The sequence below is a fragment of the Moschus berezovskii genome, chromosome 12, assembly GCF_049115385.1.
Source record: "Moschus berezovskii isolate FMDL1 chromosome 12, NW_MosBer_1.0, whole genome shotgun sequence".
In the NCBI taxonomy this organism is placed as follows: Eukaryota; Metazoa; Chordata; class Mammalia; order Artiodactyla; family Moschidae; genus Moschus; species Moschus berezovskii.
Window position 1 is genome coordinate 67,609,813 of NC_142471.1, and position 17,657 is coordinate 67,627,469.

At 56.5% G+C, this 17,657-nt stretch overlaps 2 protein-coding genes across 7 annotated transcripts; both read left to right on the forward strand.

Moving 5' to 3' along the window:
* Window positions 1-62: 62 nt before the first annotated feature.
* Window positions 63-5,293, forward strand: TWNK (twinkle mtDNA helicase). Its single transcript, XM_055424849.2, has 5 exons — window positions 63-1,728; window positions 1,921-2,161; window positions 2,297-2,404; window positions 2,707-2,848; window positions 4,057-5,293. Exons 1-5 carry the CDS (start codon window positions 486-488, stop codon window positions 4,375-4,377), a joined length of 2,055 nt encoding a protein of 684 aa, XP_055280824.2. The 5' UTR covers window positions 63-485; the 3' UTR covers window positions 4,378-5,293.
* A 2,334-nt stretch (window positions 5,294-7,627) lies between these two features.
* Window positions 7,628-17,632, forward strand: LZTS2 (leucine zipper tumor suppressor 2). 6 transcript variants are annotated; one of them, XM_055424843.2, is made up of 5 exons: window positions 7,628-7,780; window positions 12,992-13,441; window positions 14,054-14,716; window positions 15,244-15,495; window positions 16,281-17,632. In XM_055424843.2, the coding sequence occupies exons 2-5, from the start codon at window positions 13,034-13,036 to the stop codon at window positions 16,962-16,964; spliced, it is 2,007 nt and encodes a 668-aa protein (XP_055280818.2). In that variant the 5' UTR covers window positions 7,628-7,780; window positions 12,992-13,033; the 3' UTR covers window positions 16,965-17,632. The 6 variants fall into 6 exon arrangements, with proteins under 6 accessions (XP_055280818.2, XP_088698397.1, XP_055280819.2 ...); XM_088842271.1 differs by lacking the exon at window positions 7,628-7,780 and adding an exon at window positions 7,804-8,040; XM_055424844.2 differs by lacking the exon at window positions 7,628-7,780 and adding an exon at window positions 8,158-8,519.
* The last annotated feature ends 25 nt before the right edge of the window (window positions 17,633-17,657 follow it).

The window sequence follows — 17,657 nt, forward strand, 5'->3', positions numbered from 1 at the left end:
GCTGGGGTCAGGAGCGGCGGAGCTCCTAGCCGTGGAGCCGAGGAAGCCACCCGGCGGAGGCACGACGGGCGCCCCTCGGCGGGAGCGGCAGAGCGACCCTCTAGTCGCCTGGAGTCCCCTCGAGAGGAGCGGTGGAGCGGCCCTTTAGCAGGGGGCCCAGAGGAGAGGCACCACGGAAGGGACACAGACGGCTGCAGAGATGAGGACGACGAAGAGGGGCAGTGGAGGGGCGGTAGTGGCGAGGAGATGATCGAGAGGAACCGCGTCAGGAAGGGGCGGCGCGGAAGGTGGCAGAGGTGAGGTAGCTGTGGAGGGACCGCCCAGAAGGACGCGGACGTGAGAAAGTCCTCTGGCGTGGATGGGAGGTGGCAATGTAGAGGGGCTGAAGAGGATTCAGAGGGAGAAGAGAGCTGCGTGCAGGATCCCTAGGGTATGACCTAGTAGTGAAGGCATTTCAAGCAGTAACTTCCTCCGTTTGAGTAGGAATGTGGGTCCTCCTCCGAAGCGGGTACCCCCTTCGCATCCTGCTGCCCCTGCGTGGGGCGTGGTTGGGACGGAGAGGCCTGCCCCGAAGCTTGGCCCCGGGCCCTCCTCGCAGAAGGTACAGGAAGGAGGCTCTTCCCGCCTTGGAGGCACCGGTGTTGCCTGTAACCACAACTGAAATCCGACAATATTTGCGGGCCCGTGGGATCCCTTTCCAGGATGGACACAGCTGCCTGCGGGCACCGAGTCCTTTTGTGGGGGCCTCAAAGCTCAAGGCCCAGACTGGTGCAGCCACTTCCTTCAGCCTCTTCATTGACAAAACCACTGGCCGCTTTCTCTGCATGACCACCCTAGCAGAGGGGAGCTGGGAAGACTTCCAGGCCAGCGTGGAGGGGCAAGGGGATGGGGCCAGAGAAGGGGTCCTACTCAGTGAGGCCCCAGAAGCTGAGGACAGTGAGGAGGTCCAGAGGATCTGGGACCGAGCCATACCTCTCTGGGAGCTGCCTGAGCCAGAGGAGGCCCAGCTAGCTCGCATGATGTTTGGCCTCACCAAAGTGACAGATGACACACTTAAGCGTTTCAGCGTGCGCTATCTGCGGCCTGCTCGCAGGCTTGTCTTCCCTTGGTTCTCCCCTGGAGGTTTGGGATTGCGAGGCCTGAAGCTACTAGGGGCCGAAACCCGGGGTGATGGGGTGCAGTATGTGGAGACCACCATTCCCCGGCCTGGTGCCTACCACAACCTGTTTGGGTTACCACTGATCAGTCGACGAGATGTTGAAGTGGTATTGACAAGTCGTGAGCTGGACAGTCTGGCCTTGAACCAGTCCACAGGGCTGCCCACTCTAGCCCTACCCCGAGGAACAGCCTGCTTACCCCCTGCCCTGCTTCCTTACCTCGAACAGTTCCGACGGGTCGTGCTCTGGCTGGGGAATGACCTTCGGTCCTGGGAAGCTGCCAAGTTGTTTGCCCGAAAATTGAACCCCAAACGATGCTCCTTGGTGCGGCCTGGGGACCAGCAGCCCTCTCCTCTGGAGGCTCTGAACCAAGGCTTAAACCTTCCTCGTATTCTGCGTACTGCCCTGCCCGCCTGGCACAAGTCTATCGTGTCTTTCCGGCAGCTTCGGGAGGAGGTGCTAGGAGAACTGTCAAACGTGGAGCAGGCAGCTGGTGTTCGCTGGAGCCGCTTCCCGGACCTCAATCGTCTCTTAAAGGGACATCGGAAGGGCGAACTGACAGTCTTCACAGGTAACCCTTTGGGAACTCACTGCTTGGGTGGGTTTGGGGGCAGAGGATTAGATGACTAAGGCATGTGGGTTTGGGCCATAGTAAATGTTTAAGAGGAGCTTTCCCCTCCCAACTTTGAAGCTTCTCGTGGATCTTGGTTTCAAGGTTAGGGCTTTACTCCCTCACCCAGGTCTGTGTTCAACTCCTGTGCAGGGCCAACAGGCAGTGGAAAGACAACATTCATCAGTGAGTATGCCCTGGATTTGTGTACTCAAGGAGTGAACACGCTATGGGGTAGCTTTGAGATCAGCAACGTGAGACTAGCCCGTGTCATGCTGACACAGTTTGCTGTGGGACGACTGGAAGAGCAACTGGACAAATACGATGAGTGGGCTGACCGCTTTGAGGACTTGCCCCTCTATTTCATGACTTTTCATGGGCAACAGAGCATCAGGTGAGGTTTCCAGGCCTGGGGCTTTCAAAGAACAGGAGGGCAGGAGAACAGACTCCCAACAGAGTCTTCAGACTGCCATGGTCTAGGGATTACTTGTAACTGACTCTTGAATTCATTGTCTCTTCCTCTTCCCAGAACTGTAATAGACACAATGCAACATGCAGTCTATGTTTACGACATTTGTCATGTGGTCATCGACAATCTGCAGTTCATGATGGGTCATGAGCAGCTGTCCGCAGACAGGTGACATCCTCTTGTCTAGCTGTAACCCACTTAAACATACATCTTCTCAGGCAGCTGGCCTCTGGGTAAACACTGTACTCTTGTTTTCTGACATATGTGCAGGCACACATGTGCCTCTCTATATGTATTTCTGTCTTTATAGCGGTGTGCAGTATGATAGTGGTAAGTGTGGACAGGGATTTAAGTGTGAGTCCTTGGGTAAAGGGAAGTAGAGTGATGTTGTGGTAAGATGTGAATGAATCAGGAGGATGTGTTCATTCTTGTCTTTCTGTGTCTGATAACCTCTTTGCTTGGTTGGGCAGGATTGCAGCTCAAGACTACATTGTTGGGGCCTTTCGGAAGTTTGCAACAGACAGTAGCTGCCATGTAACACTGGTCATTCACCCCCGAAAAGAGGATGATGATAAAGAACTACAGACAGCATCCATTTTTGGCTCAGCCAAAGTAAGTGGACTTTAGAGGATCTCAAGCTATGGAGAGTAGAGGGGGCAAGTATGACCAGGGACAGCCCTCATTCAGCCTTAAATCATCTTGACTACCCATCTGGAACAGGCATGAGGCAGCTGCCTCTGGAGTCATGACATGAAGAATACATGTGCTGGAATAAGACAATGAGGGACTTCCCTGGTGGTGCAGTGGTGAAGACTGTGCTTCCAATGCAAGGAGCGAGGGTTGGCGACCTGGTCAGGAACTAAGATCCCACATGCCATATAGAACAGCGCAAAAAAAAAGGAGACAGTGATTACAACTCAATATGATAATACTTGGGGCTTCCCTTGTGGCTCAGCTGGTAAAGAAGCTGCCCTCAATGCGGGAGACCTGGGTTCAATCCTAGGTTGGGAAGATCCCCTAGAGAAGGGAAAGGCTACCTACTCCAGTATTCTGGCCTGGAGAATTCCATGGACTGTATAGTCCATGGGGTGGCAGAGTTGGACATGACTGAGCGAGTTTCACTTTCATGATAATACTAAGAACTATGATAGGCAGCACAGGTATTTGGGGAGAAAAGGCATCTGAGTTAGCCTGGGACATCTGGGGAGACATCTTAGAAGAGGTGTCAACAAAGTTTGGGTTGGGTTTTGGCCAACAACAGGTATGAAATAAGCAAGTAAGTGGGAGGGCCCTCTGGGAAGCAGGACCAGCCTGGGATCCTGGAGCTTCCATAGCATACTGAGTGAGTGCCTATTACGTGCCAGGCCGGGGCTGGGCACAGGGAAGACTGGGCAAGGAACGCAAACTGTGTGCTGTGATGAAACGGACATGGAACTGGGGAAAAGAATGACAGAAGTGGAAAGATGCTGGTGCCTTTTTTATTTATGGGGATCAAGAATGTTCTCTCCAGGGAAGTGAGACATTTAGACTGGGACCTAAATGATAAGGAGCTCAGGTTGAGTGAGGTGGCGTGCCAAGGAGCCAGATGTGTTAGCAGCAGAGGGAACATCATGTACACAATCTGGGACAGCAACAGGGTTGTCAGGGAACTAAAATACTCACGTGACCCCAGCATTTTGGTCAGTAGTTCGGAGAGCTTTGGTGATGGGGGAAATACTCTTCCCTTCCTACGTTCTTGCTGTTCCTGCACGCTCAGCCTTCCTTTGTGCTCCTCTCATATATCTTCTTGCTCCTTCTTCCTTCTGCCCCTTATCTCCCAGGCAAGCCAGGAGGCAGACAACGTTCTGATCCTGCAGGATAGGAAACTGGTAACTGGGCCAGGGAAACGGTATCTGCAGGTGTCCAAGAACCGCTTTGATGGAGATGTAGGTGTCTTCCCACTTGAATTCAACAAGAGTTCTCTCACCTTCTCCATACCACCAAAGAGCAAGGCCCGGCTCAAGAAGATCAAGGATGACAATGGACTAGTGGCCAAGAAGCCCTCTTCTGGCAAAAAGGGGGCCATGCCTCAGATCACTGAGACTTGTTCCAACCAGGCCTGCAACCCCAACCGGCCAGACCTCTCCAACCCTTCAAGGTGAAGACCCTGCAGAGCTGGACACTGAAACAAGCCTAGCAGGACAGTCTGGGGTAGAGACTCTTAGTCCTCTGCTAGGGCTGCTTCTGTCCTGTAGTTGTGAGCTATGGGCCCCTGTCTCAATCTGAGGGGCCTAGCATAGGGAATGGTTTCATTGCGAGAGAATTCAATTAAGCAAATACTGGAGAACCTACTATGTTCTGGGCTTGGTTCTAGATTCTGGGAATATAGCACTGACAAGACAGATGAGGTCCCTGCTTCCATGGAACCTGTAATCTAGTAGAAGAGACAAGCAATGAGCAAACACACACAAAACATAGTTCTCAATGGTGAAAATATGCTCTAAAGGAGAAAAATATAGTAATGTGATAGTACTTACAGGCTAGTTTAGAGCAAGATTTGAAAAGGTATCTCTGAGCAGAGGACATTCAAGCTGGGACCTCTAAAGAACTAGGATTGAGCCATGTGAACATGTGGAGAAAGAGGAATCCAGGCAGAGGAAAAAGTAAATACAGAGGCCCTGAGGTGAGAACGAGCAAGTTGAGGTCAAAGCAGGGCGGTCAGGCTCCCTGAACCTGTAGAGGAATAGGGGAACTTCTTGCCAAAACTCCAGCCCAGGCTTTCAGAGCCAAGGGGTGACATGGTGGACACCAAACTCCTCTACCCGCCACTCTGAAGCCTCCCCTGAAGTGGTGCTTACTACCATCTGATCTAGGTGCTTCACCCTTGTATTAATAACACCAGGGCTAGCTACAAAGGTGGAAGCCTGGAAGAGAGTCATGGAAGGGAGCTGTGAGCCCAGAGTGCCTGCCACCTAGACACTCATTCCATGGTGTGCTGCTTCGGACTGGTGGAGTGGATGCAATCATGACTTTTTGTAGAGACTTTTCCAGTTTTACTGAAAAAAAGAAAAAAATATATGTATTTTTTTCCATTGCCTTTGTTACTCTGCTTTTTCTTATTTGACCACCAGGTGTCTCCCTAGTCTTTAGGGATTTTCCTAAACTGAATTTTCCTTGAACTGAATTTTCCTCTCACTTTTTGAATTGGGAGTGGATAAGTCCCCTCCCCCATTCCATCTGAGCTGCGTGCTCCCAAGAAAGCAGGATCTGCGTGCATGCACACCCTTATACCTCTTCATGGCCTAGGGAAGATAGGATGGTGCTTCTTTATCCCTGTCTTCCCTGAGGATCTCCATGCGATCCCTGGCAGAGGTGTGGGTCACTGGGCCCCATGCCTAAGACCTTGCCTGACCAGCTGTCCCTCTGTGACATGAGTCATTCGGTGGCCTCGCTCATTGTGGATTCAGGCTCAGCATATTCTTATCTGCTCCCCACCCACTTCCATTTCCCTCTCCTTGTACCCTCTCCGGGTTTCTCTTAAATTAGTGTCTGTTAGAACTCCGTCTCCTGTTTAAAAATGCAGAACCTAGGCCCTACTCTTCCCCCATTCCTGACACACAGGTATTTCTGATTCTGGAGGTTTCAGGAGAGGTACAGGACTCCTTGTTTTTAAGAAACTCTGAAGGAGATAGTAAAATAACTTACGCAGAAAGAAACCATGTCAGAAATATTGCTAAATGATAACACTTTCTCGTGTCACTTCCTCTGATATTCTAAAGTCTGTTTCCCTTTAGATTTGCCTGCAAGAGTAGTGAGAATGCAAGATGTTCTAAGGGGGCTGGGGAGAAGCCTTTTGTTAAGGGGGGTATGAGGGGGGTGTCCTGCTTCCTGGAAGCAAGGCTGCCTTATCAAGCAGTCCCTGTCAACCTAAGACGGAGGTCTGGAACCCTGTGGAATGGTTTGGGGTCTCAGGTCTATTGTGTGTGAGACTGTGGCTATAATTGTCTCCTGAAACAGACCCTGGAACAAAGCTGTTCTCTGGGGGGAGGGAAGGGGGACCTCCTCCAGGGCCTCCCTTCTTGGGGGTCTCTCCCAGACTGGCTGGAGCCAGACCTCCTAATCCTGCAGTAATCATTCCCAGCCGCTGACTGGGGTCTATAACACTGAACGTCAGCCATGCCTTCCAGATGCACACTACCAGGTCTATCCTACCTATAAGGATGTGGGTTCCACATTCTGGTCTTCTATGCTCAGGAAATCCTTCAGGGATTTCCAATAAGAGACTTTTATGAGGTCTATGAATTGGGGGTAGAGGGATAGATACACACTTGCCTGCCTTGCCCCACCCTCCTAGCAGACAGCCCACACAGAGCAAACCAGAATGGTAGGGGGGAGGGGAAGCTAATGATCCCCCAGCCCCACCCCCTATACACACACATTCCATTACACACCTGTCTTAAACTCCTCATGTGAAAATTAGCCCAAAGTATTTCAGGAGCCCCTGGAGCCCAGAAAGTAGCAGTTAATCCCTGGGTCCTATGTAAGGTCCCTTCAAGTCACTATTTCTGTACCCTGCCAAAGTGAATTGAGGCAAACTGCCTGGGCTAGAACCAGTACTCGGCCTGTGCCCAACCGGAATCTTCCTGAGAGCTGAGGGACAGCCTGGTCCAGTAGAGTCCAGCTGGATCTGCAGCCTTGTCCTCAGATTCACTAACCCACTTGGCTGTGAGGGGGCAGCTTTGGTCCTCCATCCCTTCACTGGGCATGGGTCTGAGAAGAGACTCAACTCAAAGGACTCCTGCTGCCCAAGTACTTAGGCTGCAGATATGACCCAGATACCTGTAGACATCACGGTCCGCCCTCCCACAGGCTGCCTTGGGTGCTATGGAGGGAGGGACCCTTTGGTGCAATACAGGTCAACTTCCTGTTTGTGCCTGAGGATGGAACTTTATAAGTCTAACAGAAGCCTGGTCACACTCTCTGGGGGGCCAGAACTGGCAAGCCTGCTCACCTGGGCAGACACCTACTCCAGGGGAGGGGGAAGTGTTGGTTCTGCTTGAGCAGCCCCAACCTCAGAGGTGTGTGTGAGGAAGGGCGGGGTCTGTTTTGGTGAAATAGGAGCCTTCTTTGTATGCTTCCCAGGGATTTTCCCTGTGTCTGGGGAGTGGGCTGAGAGTGGACCAGGCTGGGCTCCCTACAGACCAGAGGATGGTGGCAGTAAAGCCCTATAGCCAACTTGGTTAGGGCAGCCAGGTAGCTTAGCTGTGGCGCCGCTGGACACTTCCTAGATCAAAAGCCAGTTCCAGAAGCTGCGAAGTCAGAAGTCCGAGGGGTAGTCTTGGGCCACCGTCGCGACACTGCCTGGCAGGGTACCAGATCGGCTGCTGAGGGGGTGCTGGGCAGACCACTCCCTTGCCTTGGTCGGGGGCGCGGCTTCAGCCGCCCCGCCCCCTCCACCAAGCCCGGGCCAAGCGCGCTGGGGAGCCGGCGGATCTCCAGCCAGGAGGCGCCGGCCCTGGATCAGGAGCCGGGCGGGAGCTGGAACGGCGGTTCAGGTAGCGCTGGGTGAGTGAGTAGGGGCGCCGCGGCGGTGTAGGAACTCTCTCCTCCTGCACACCCCCGCCCCGGAGTGAACTTTCCCGATCCCGGGAAGCGGGAGATTGGGATGAAGAGACGGGTCTTCAGTCCAGGGGCCGCGGGCGAAGAGTCTGAACAGGGAACCTACACGAAAACTCACACCGACGGGCGCACACACGCGTGCACACAGACCCACGCGCGTACTGGAGACACCCGAATACACGTGCACTGCGGGGCGGACGCGCCCAGTGAGTTTCGCTTGCTGTTGGCGGATCAGCGCCGCTGGCCCGCGCGGACCCCCAGCGGGCAGGGTGTGCTGCCGTCGCGTACTTGACGAGGGTGGGAGAAAAAGGCCACCCAGCGACCGCGGACGGGGGCGGGCCAGGTGGGGCGCCTCCGGAGGTTCCGGCTTCCCTGCAGCCCGCAGGTGAAGACTAAGACGTAAACAGGCGTTGAGCACGTGATCGCTCCGCAGACCCGTGTGCTGTACAGGGGGAGCCTCGCGGCCGGAACCTCCCTTCCCCGTACTACGCGAGTTTGAAAGATACCTTGCGGGGCTGTATTCCATTCTCCACCTGGAGGGGATAAGCCCTTCCCCAGGAATGGCAGCACAACTCCCCCTGGAGTTGGGGTAGCGCAGGAGGACAAGAGACTGTTGGACTGGGAGGGTTGGTTACCTGGGCTCCTCACCTTCCTTCTCCGGAACATGTTGCCCCCATTCTTGAAGGTACGCGAGGGGGGCGCAATTCTGCATGGCAGTGTACAGCAGCCTCCGCCCGGGACCTCCAGCCCCGGGGAGCGGCTGCGCGAGCGCCTGTGGGTCCCCTTTCTTACTACACCCCGCTTTGCGGAACTGGGAGCTCCTCCCCTCAAAGTAGGAGCAGAAAGCCCACTCACGCAAGAGTGGGAGTCCCCCTTCCCCAGAGGATGCATGACTGTACACATCACCGCTGTACCAGAGTGGGCCTATCTCCCTCTGGTAGAAGGGGGCCCCTCCCACGGCCCCCTCCCCCCCAGAGAATGAGAGTGGGCAGCGGCCCTCGGCCTCCCTCTTCCCCCCCCACCCCACCCCCCACCTCTACACACACGCTGAGCCCAGCTGCTGCCTGAGCTTCTGGGCAGGCTGCCAGAAAGGGGAGGAGGCTCCTGGTGCCCCAGGAGGCTGGGATCAGGGCAAGGCCAGAAGAGGGGGTCTCTATGGGGGTGGGGCTCAGTCTGTACTTGTGAGGCAAGAGGGTCTAGGGTGAGCCTGAGGGTGGCTGGGCTTTGTTTCCCTTTCCAGGGAAAAAGAAAGAAAACAACTCTTTCCATGAAGCTAAAAATAGAGCTGAGAGCCCGCCAGGCTGCGGCCTGGAAGGGTGGTGGTGGTGGGGGAATGCTCCTTCCTGGGGCAGAGGAGCTCTGGCAGGCCTTAGTTCTGGGGGGCGGGGTTAGGGGACAGGAGGCTGTCCTTGCCCAGGGATGTAGGCATCAGCTGACCTGGCTAGGTCACCCCTATGGGAAAGTCTGTGTGATAAAATGTTTGTGAAATAGACGTGTATGTTTAAGAAGTTGTCTTTAAGACTGTGAAAAAGACTGTCATGGTGTGAAAAATGCTTGGGAGGCAAGTATATTCAAGTTTGTGACTGGGTGCAAAGGAACTCGAGCTGTGAAAGCTTGTGGACAACTAGCCGTGACACCGAGTGTATCTCTGTGGGTTGGCCTGATTATGGAAAGAAGGGCTATGGAACCTTCTGATGGACCAGACAGACTGAGTGATTGTGTCTGAGACTGAATGTGGGAAAGGTCGTGTGGGTGTTTAGATTGTGTTGTTTGCCAGAGGGTGAGAGTATCCCTGACCCTGAGAAGACAGTGGAACGTTGTCTGCTGTGAGGCTGGCGTAAGCTTGGCCTGTAGGTTTGGACCAGCTCACCCACTGGGGTGACTTTTGGGGGCCCAGGGGACGTCTCTCTCTGAGCATTGACCTCTTAGCAAATGACTCTGAGGGAAGATTGGGGAGCAAAGAACCGCGCTCGAGGAAGGCCTGGGCTCTCCGGAGAGGAAGTGCAGCACTGGGGAGAAGGGTAGGGGCCCCCCAAGGTTGGGGGTGGCTGAGTGTGTTCTCCGAACGGGCCGCCAGGTGGCGCCGCCTCCGCAAATCCTAGCGTGCCTTCTGCAGGCCGCTGGGGGTGGGGCAGGCACCCACCAAGCGTCGCCCCCCGACTTGTGCCGGGACGTAGGTCCCAGAGTTGGGGGCAGGTGACTCTCAACCTCCCTCTCTGGACTCTGAAGCCGGAGAGTGTGCCTGGGGGTGAGGCATCGACTAGAGGAGCGAAGGGGGAAGGGCGGCCGCCTCGGCGCCTGGCCCTTTGTGCTCGAACAATGACCAGCTGCCGCTGGCCCCGGGGCCCAAGTAGGGGTAGAGGGTGACCCGCCGCCGCCTAGTGCTGAGCCGACCGAGCCCCAGACACACAGCCATCGCGCCTCGGAGGGAGGGGATCTGAGTCCCGCTGCGTAGCTCCAGCGTGCGCCCCGCCGGACACGCGTGACGCCGGGTGCCTGCGCGTGTCCGCGCCCCGGGGGCGGGGTCACCCCTCGGACCCTCCCCCGCGCTGCACCGCCCACTTGGGCCGGGCGGGGGCCGGGCCGGGCCGGGGGCGCCGCGGAGGCGGGGCCGGGTCGGGCCGGGCCGCTCCGAGTGGCCGCGCGCGGCAGGCTGGAGCCGAGCGGCGCGCCTGTGGAGCGCTGGGGGCGGCCCGGGGCTGAGCATGGAGCGGCGCGGTGGAGGTGAGGGGGGGCCGGGGATGGGAGGCGACCCGGGGGCGCCCCCAACTTCTGCGCGGCGGAGGTCCCGTGGGGAGGCGGCATTCCACAGCTGCCCCCACTTTCTGGAAGAGGCGGAAGGAGGGGGGTGAACTCCGGAGGGCGGATTGGGGGCTCCCGGCTTCCTGTCTCGTAATGGAAACTCGTGATCCCAGACTTGATCCGGCTGGATGGTCCTGGAGTTTGGTGAGGGGGAGACTTTCCCGAACTCCTCTGCCCCCAAAACAGGTCTGTGGGAAACTCGGACCTCGGCCAGATCTCCCTCGGGCCCCGGCTGGATCCAGCCCTCAACCGCCCCCGGCCCACTGAGCAGGGCAGTGTGTGCTGTACCGGAGCGGTTTCTCGAGGATGTTGGGGAGTGCAAGGGGTTCCCTTCCCACAGCCACAAACGCATTTCTCAAAATGGAGCCTCCACTTGCCCCTCCTTTTCTCTCGGGCTCCAAGAGCGGGAGCCGGGCTGGCTGGGCCTGGCTTTCCAGGCGCCTGGCTTTGGCTCCGTGGGTGTCTGGCTCTCAGGGCCCCGCTCAGCGCCTCTTCTCGGTTTAGGGGCCCCTGGCTTCGCAGGGACCCCGGCTCACTGGGCCCGCCTGACCCTGGAGCCGCTCTTCGGCTTTGTCTCTTGTCTTTTGGGTCCCTGTCTGAATCTCTCTGTCTCCTCCCCTCAGTTCCCACTTTCTCTGCGCTCACTGAAGTGGGGAAACACCGAGATGCCAGCCCTCCTGGGCCCTGAGGGGAAGCCCCTTCCCCAGGGTTTCCTGCGTGCCCTGGATGGTCTGGGAGAGGGCAGAGGAGGGGGCTTTGCTCAGGACTGGCACTTGTGGGGTGGACTCAGTCCCCACCCCTGCTCCGAGGGCTCCAGTCACCCCCCACCCCTGGCTCCCAGCTCCTCCTCCCTCAGTCTGGACACCTTCCTCCAGATCTTTTGACTTGAGCAGGGAGGTGGGGGAGGGTGGACTTAACGGAACACAAGCAAGAATGAAGGAGAGCAGATCAAGCGAAGAATAATGTGTCTCTCCTCTCCACACACTCCAGTGAGTGACAAAAACCAGGCTCCCACTCACCCATTCGGCCCTGCGTGCCACCCAGACTCTCACCCTCTCACATGCACACACAACACTCTGCACACGCTTGTGCACTATTTCCTGTTCACACACTTGTGTAGGATACATAAACTCATGTATATATGAATGGACATCAAACCATTCTCTGACATAGTCAGTCACACTCATATATCACAGATTCACTAATGTATGCATTTGTAATTTTCACATACTTTCTGAGAGAGCTGCACAGATTTTTGTAAAGTATGCCCATATGAGTTCATGTATAGATGAATGTATACATCTGAATGTGTTGACACATCTATCCAAACATACATGTACTCACACACACTCATGTTTTTTTTTTCACACACAGTGCTCATGTTCACGTGCTTGTGCACGGTTTCACACGCGCAAATAAGTAAAATGCATACACTCCTACTCCTACGCAGTTCTCTGTCCACTTCTTGGCCCCCGCTCTGCATGATGACTTCAGCAGATGCCTGAGCCCTGGTCTTCAGCCTCAGGACTGGGGAGGGAGTTCCGGATGGAGGCTTGCTATCCCTTTCCAGGAAGGAGCAGGGCCTGGGGAGGTGGAGCCCTCTTCCCTGGAGCAGCTGCCAGAGGTGATGGTAGAGCCTCTATTCTCATCCCTTTGGAGTTACTCTGGGGAATGTCGAAAGCTAAAAGGTTTCATAGAGGTTGGCAGTGGGCCTGTGGAGGCTTCTTTAGGCCTGACTGATTGGATACGGTGAGGCTAGGAATTGTCATGGAAATAGGCATGAGCCTACATCCACCTCTGGGAGGCAGGAGACCCCAGAGGGCACCTGTGGGCTCCCTAAGAGCTCTGGTTCTTGTTTGACCAGCTCCACCCTTGCCGCCTCTCTGTCTGGGAGAAACTGAGGCCCAGCTGGGTGAGGCTGGGCACTGCCTGGCCTTAGCTCTTTGTTCCCTAATTACCATTTGAGTTGCTGACTGCACCCCTGAGTTTGCCCAGACTGCATCTAATGAGTCCACCTGTCCCAGGGGACGAGGGACCAGTGCCGGGAGCTGGTACAGAGGGCTCCCTCCCTGATTCCTGGCCTCTGTGGGACCCCCATTCCCTCATCATCCCTGCTTGAGAGATTCAGTCCTTAGCCCTATTCAGACCAGAATTAGGCAGTGGTCTGGGGCCCAGGGAGGATGGAGGTTCTTGCCAGGACGCAAGAGGGGATGTGTCAGGGGGAGGACATCAGTGCTTTTCACTGATGTCGGGTGGACTGTTTGACCTGAGACTAAGGACCAGGAGGGACTCGGGACTTTATACAGGGAGGGAGCCCAAGATGGAGAGACTCTGATGCCACTTCCCTGCTCACAGGTTTCCCTGGAGGCCCTTGGCCAGGCCTGAGCCTCTGCTGCCATGGCCATTGTGCAGACACTGCCAGTGCCCCTGGAACCCGCTCCTGAGGCCGCTACTGCCCCACAAGCTCCAGCCATGGGCAGCGTGAGCAGCCTCATCTCAGGCCGGCCCTGCCCTGGGGGGCCGGCTCCTCCTCGCCACCATGGTCCCCCTGGACCCACCTTCTTCCGCCAGCAGGATGGGCTGCTGCGGGGTGGCTACGAGGCACAGGAGCCACTGTGCCCAGCTGTGCCCCCCAGGAAGGCTGTCCCTGGTACCAACTTTACCTACATCAACGAGGACTTCCGGACAGAGTCACCCCCCAGCCCAAGCAGTGACCTTGAAGATGCCCGAGAGCAGCGGGCACGCAATGCCCACCTCCGTGGTCCCCCACCAAAGCTCATCCCTGTCTCTGGAAAGCTAGAGAAGGTGAGGACCAGCCCTTCCTTTGAAGGTCTGGGTGGAATCAGAGGTCCCCTGGAGAAGCTGAAATTTGGAGACCTATTTATAGGAAGGAGTATGGGCTCCAGATTCACCAGACTTGGGTTCTCATCCCAGCTCTACCTCACTCAGGGAACTCATTTAACCTTTCTGAGCCTCAGTTTCTGTGTTTGTAAAATGGAGGTAACAGGTCAACTCTCATAGGATTGTTGTGAGAATTAAATCTAATAATATGTGTAAAGTGTTTAGCCTAGTGCCTGGCACATAATAGGTACTCAATAAAAGTTAGCTTCTTAGAAATACTGTTTTATATAACTACTGTGTGTTTGCATTTGAGCAAGGCCTGTAACTCCCTCAGCCTCCATTTCCTCATCTATGTATGTGATAGTGATAATATTTTGGTTGCATGGATTTTGTAATGACCTGAGGTACATTTTAATTTGCCTGACGTAAGTAAAGCTGACACAGGAGGCCCTCAGCCAGTGTAGCAATTGTTATTACTATATGGGGAGTGGGGACCCTGGATGGGAGGGCAGGGAAGATAAGGGCTTCAAGAGATTGGGCGGCTCATCCCCATTGTCAAATGGCACCTCATTTCAGAACATGGAGAAAATTGTGATCCGCCCAACAGCCTTCAAGCCAGTGCTGCCCAAACCTCGAGGGGTACCATCCCTACCTAGCTTCCTGGGTCCTCGGGCCACCGGACCGTCGGGGAGCCAAGGCAGCCTAACGCAGCTGTTCGGGGGTCCGGCCTCCTCCTCCTCTTCCTCCTCCTCCTCGGCTGCCGACAAACCCCTGATACTGAGTGGCTGGGCCAGCGGCTGCCCATCGGGGACTCTTTCTGACTCCGGCCGAAACTCATTGTCCAGCTTGCCCACTTACAGCACCGGGGGTGCCGAACCGGCTACCAACTCCCCAGGCGGGCACCTGCCCTCCCACGGCCCTGGGCGGGGTGCCCTGCAGGGACCAGCCCGAGGAGCCCCCACCGGGCCCTCCCACTCAGACAGTGGCCGATCTTCCTCCAGCAAGAGCACAGGCTCCCTGGGGGGTCGCATGGCTGGGGGGCTCTTGGGCAGCGGTCCCCGGGCCTCCCCTGACAGCAGCTCTTGTGGGGAACGCTCCCCACCACCGCCCCCACCCCCTCCACCCCCTTCGGACGAGGCCCTGCTGCACTGTGTCCTGGAAGGAAAGCTCCGAGACCGGGAGGCAGAGCTGCAGCAGCTGCGGGACAGTCTGGACGAGAGTGAGGTGACCGTGTGCCAGGTGTGGTCAGTGGCAGTGACGGGGGTGGCATGGCAGGACCTCCACAGGTGCTGGGCATACAAGACGCATTTCTGTCTGCTAAGAGGCAGGTGTTGGGCTGGTGACCCCAATCCCCACCCCAGCTGTCTGGCTTAAACTCTAGAATGGTTGACACGGCACCACCATATACTGTCTTTCAGACTTGAGCACGTTACTCAGTTGTACTGAGCCTCAGTTTCCTCACCATAAACGGGGATATTCCTGGTCTCAGGGTTATCATTGAGGATTAAGCAGGGCGAAGGGTGTAAAGTGCTTAGATCAATGCCTGGCCCCTGGGAAGTGCCACCCACATGCTTGCTATTGTTGTCCTTCTTTTCATAAAAGTAGTTGTTACTGTTGGTATCCTAATTATTGTCGCTGTTGAATCCATCTTCCCTGAGCCCAGGACAGTGGGCCACCAGGGCAGTAGGTGACTGGGGCACTGGGGGTGGCCAGGGTTCGAGGTGTGGGGGAGCCTCCAGGACCCAGGCCTGCCCTCTCGCCCGCAGGCATACGAGGAGCGGCAGCGGCACTGGCCCCGTGAGCGAGAGGTTCTGCGAGAGGACGGCGTGGCCCAGCGGGCCCAGCGGGCCCAACAGCTGCTGCAGCTTCAGGTGTTCCAGCTGCAGCAGGAGAAGCGGCAGCTGCAGGACGACTTCGCGCAGCTGCTACAGGAACGCGAGCAGCTGGAGCGGCGCTGCGCTGCCTTCGAGCGGGAGCAGCGGGAGCTCGGGCCACGGCTGGAGGAGACCAAGTGGGAGGTGAGCTGTAGCAGGAGGGGCAGGGAGCAGGGCCTTCAGTGAGGGCGTAAGCCTTGAAAGGAGGGACCCAGCCTCATCCCCTCACATGCCATCCCCAGAGGGCCTCCCCTTCCTCACCTTTGTGAGATGAGCCCCCCCCTCTGACCTCCCTTTCTGGGTATGGGTCTCCTTGGGGGCCTCCACATTCGGTCTCCTCATGACTCTGCTCTCAGTGCTCAGGTAGCCAGTGACGTTCCCATCCACTGCCTTCCCACCAATAATAAGGATGAGAATGTAGTGCTTACTCCTTGACAGGTACTGTTACTCGAAGCATGTAACGTAGAGTATCATCTAATTCTTGTAATAACCCTGTGAATTGGGTGCTGTTCACACCCTCATTTCATTGGTGAGGAGAATGAGACCCAGAAGGGATGGAGCCTGAGATAACACCTAGTCAGTGGCGGAGCTGAGATCTGAACCAGGCAATCTGGCTCTAGTGTCTGTGCTTTTCACCAAGATACTGTAGTGCCTCCCAACTGGAAATGCAGGCACTGCCTTCTGCTGCTTCCACTCCTGCCAAACCCGCATGAACTGGTGCTTCATGATGGTTTAAAAACCCCAGCTTTGAAACCAGAAGATCTGGGTCTATATTCCACCTTAGCCAATGAATAGCTGCCTCAGTGTCTTCATCTGTAAAATAGGTACAGTGATCAAACTGCCTCTCCCCAAATGCCCAGCTTGATGTCAGGGCCTGGCCACCTGGGAGAACCTTCTCACCATCTTTTCCAACTGTCTCCCACCCCTAGGTGTGTCAGAAGTCAGGTGAGATCTCCCTGCTGAAGCAGCAACTGAAGGAATCTCAGGCAGAGCTGGTACAGAAGGGCAGCGAGCTGGTGGCCCTGCGCGTGGCACTGCGGGAGGCCCGGGCAGCGCTTCGGGTCAGTGAGGGCCGGGCACGGGGCCTCCAGGAGGCGGCCCGAACGCGGGAACTGGAGCTGGAGGCCTGTTCCCAGGAGCTGCAGCGGCACCGTCAAGAGGCTGAGCGGCTGCGGGAGAAGGCTGGGCAGCTGGACAGCGAGGCGGCTGGACTCCGGGAACCCCCTGTGCCACCTGCCGCCGCTGACCCATTCCTCCTGGCAGAGAGTGATGAAGCCAAGGCACAGCGGGCCGCCGCCGGGGTTGGGGGCAGCCTGCGGGCCCAGGTAGAGCGGCTCCGGGCGGAGCTCCAGCGGGAGCGGCGGCGAGGTGAGGAGCAGCGGGACAGCTTCGAGGGAGAGCGGCTGGCCTGGCAGGCAGAGAAGGAGCAGGTGATCCGCTACCAGAAGCAGCTGCAGCACAACTACATCCAGATGTACCGACGTAACCGGCAGCTGGAGCAGGAGCTGCAGCAGCTCAGTCTGGAGCTGGAGGCCCGGGAACTCGCGGACCTGGGCCTGGCGGAGCCAGCGCCATGCATCTGCCTGGAGGAGATCACTGCCACCGAAATCTAGGGCCTTGGCACCCTCCTCTGCACAGAGGTCTACTGAAAGCAGGCAGTAGCCTCAGATCCACCGAGGACCCCAAAGTCTGAGGGCCCAAGGGCCTTTAGTCCCTGGGATGCAGGCCTCTGGGCCTCTGCCAAGGACTCAGGGCTGCCCGATGACTTGGATCAGACTCCCTGAAGGCCCCCATGTTCACTGTCACCCAACGGCTCCTACTCACTCGACCTATTTCATTCACTCCCCAAATACTGCCATTGCTACTTTGCCAACCCCACACACCCCCAGTGCTCCCAACCCACTCAGCCAGGGGGCTCAGAAAAGGAAGGGGCCCCCTCATCTCCACATTCTCCCCACCATCCCAAAGCCAGAGCGAGCCAGATAGCGCCAGCTGTTCCAGATGTGCCTGCCCCCAACCCTGCCCATTTTGGGGGACAGGGCTGGGACTGGGGTCTGATCCCCAGGTCCCAGCTCTGCACCCCCTCTCCTGGGGAGAGGGGGCTATAGTCAGACCAAAGGAAGAACTCAGAAATGTTTATTTGTGTTTGTGACCAAGTGGCCCCTCCCCACACCCAGATTTTTGGCCTCGTTTTTCACTTGTATATTTTTCACATTGTAAATTTCTTGTACAAACCCAAAGAAAAAAATTAAAAAATTTTTTGTTTGTTTTTCAAAAAAGATGAGTGTGGCAGATAAAGATTAGGG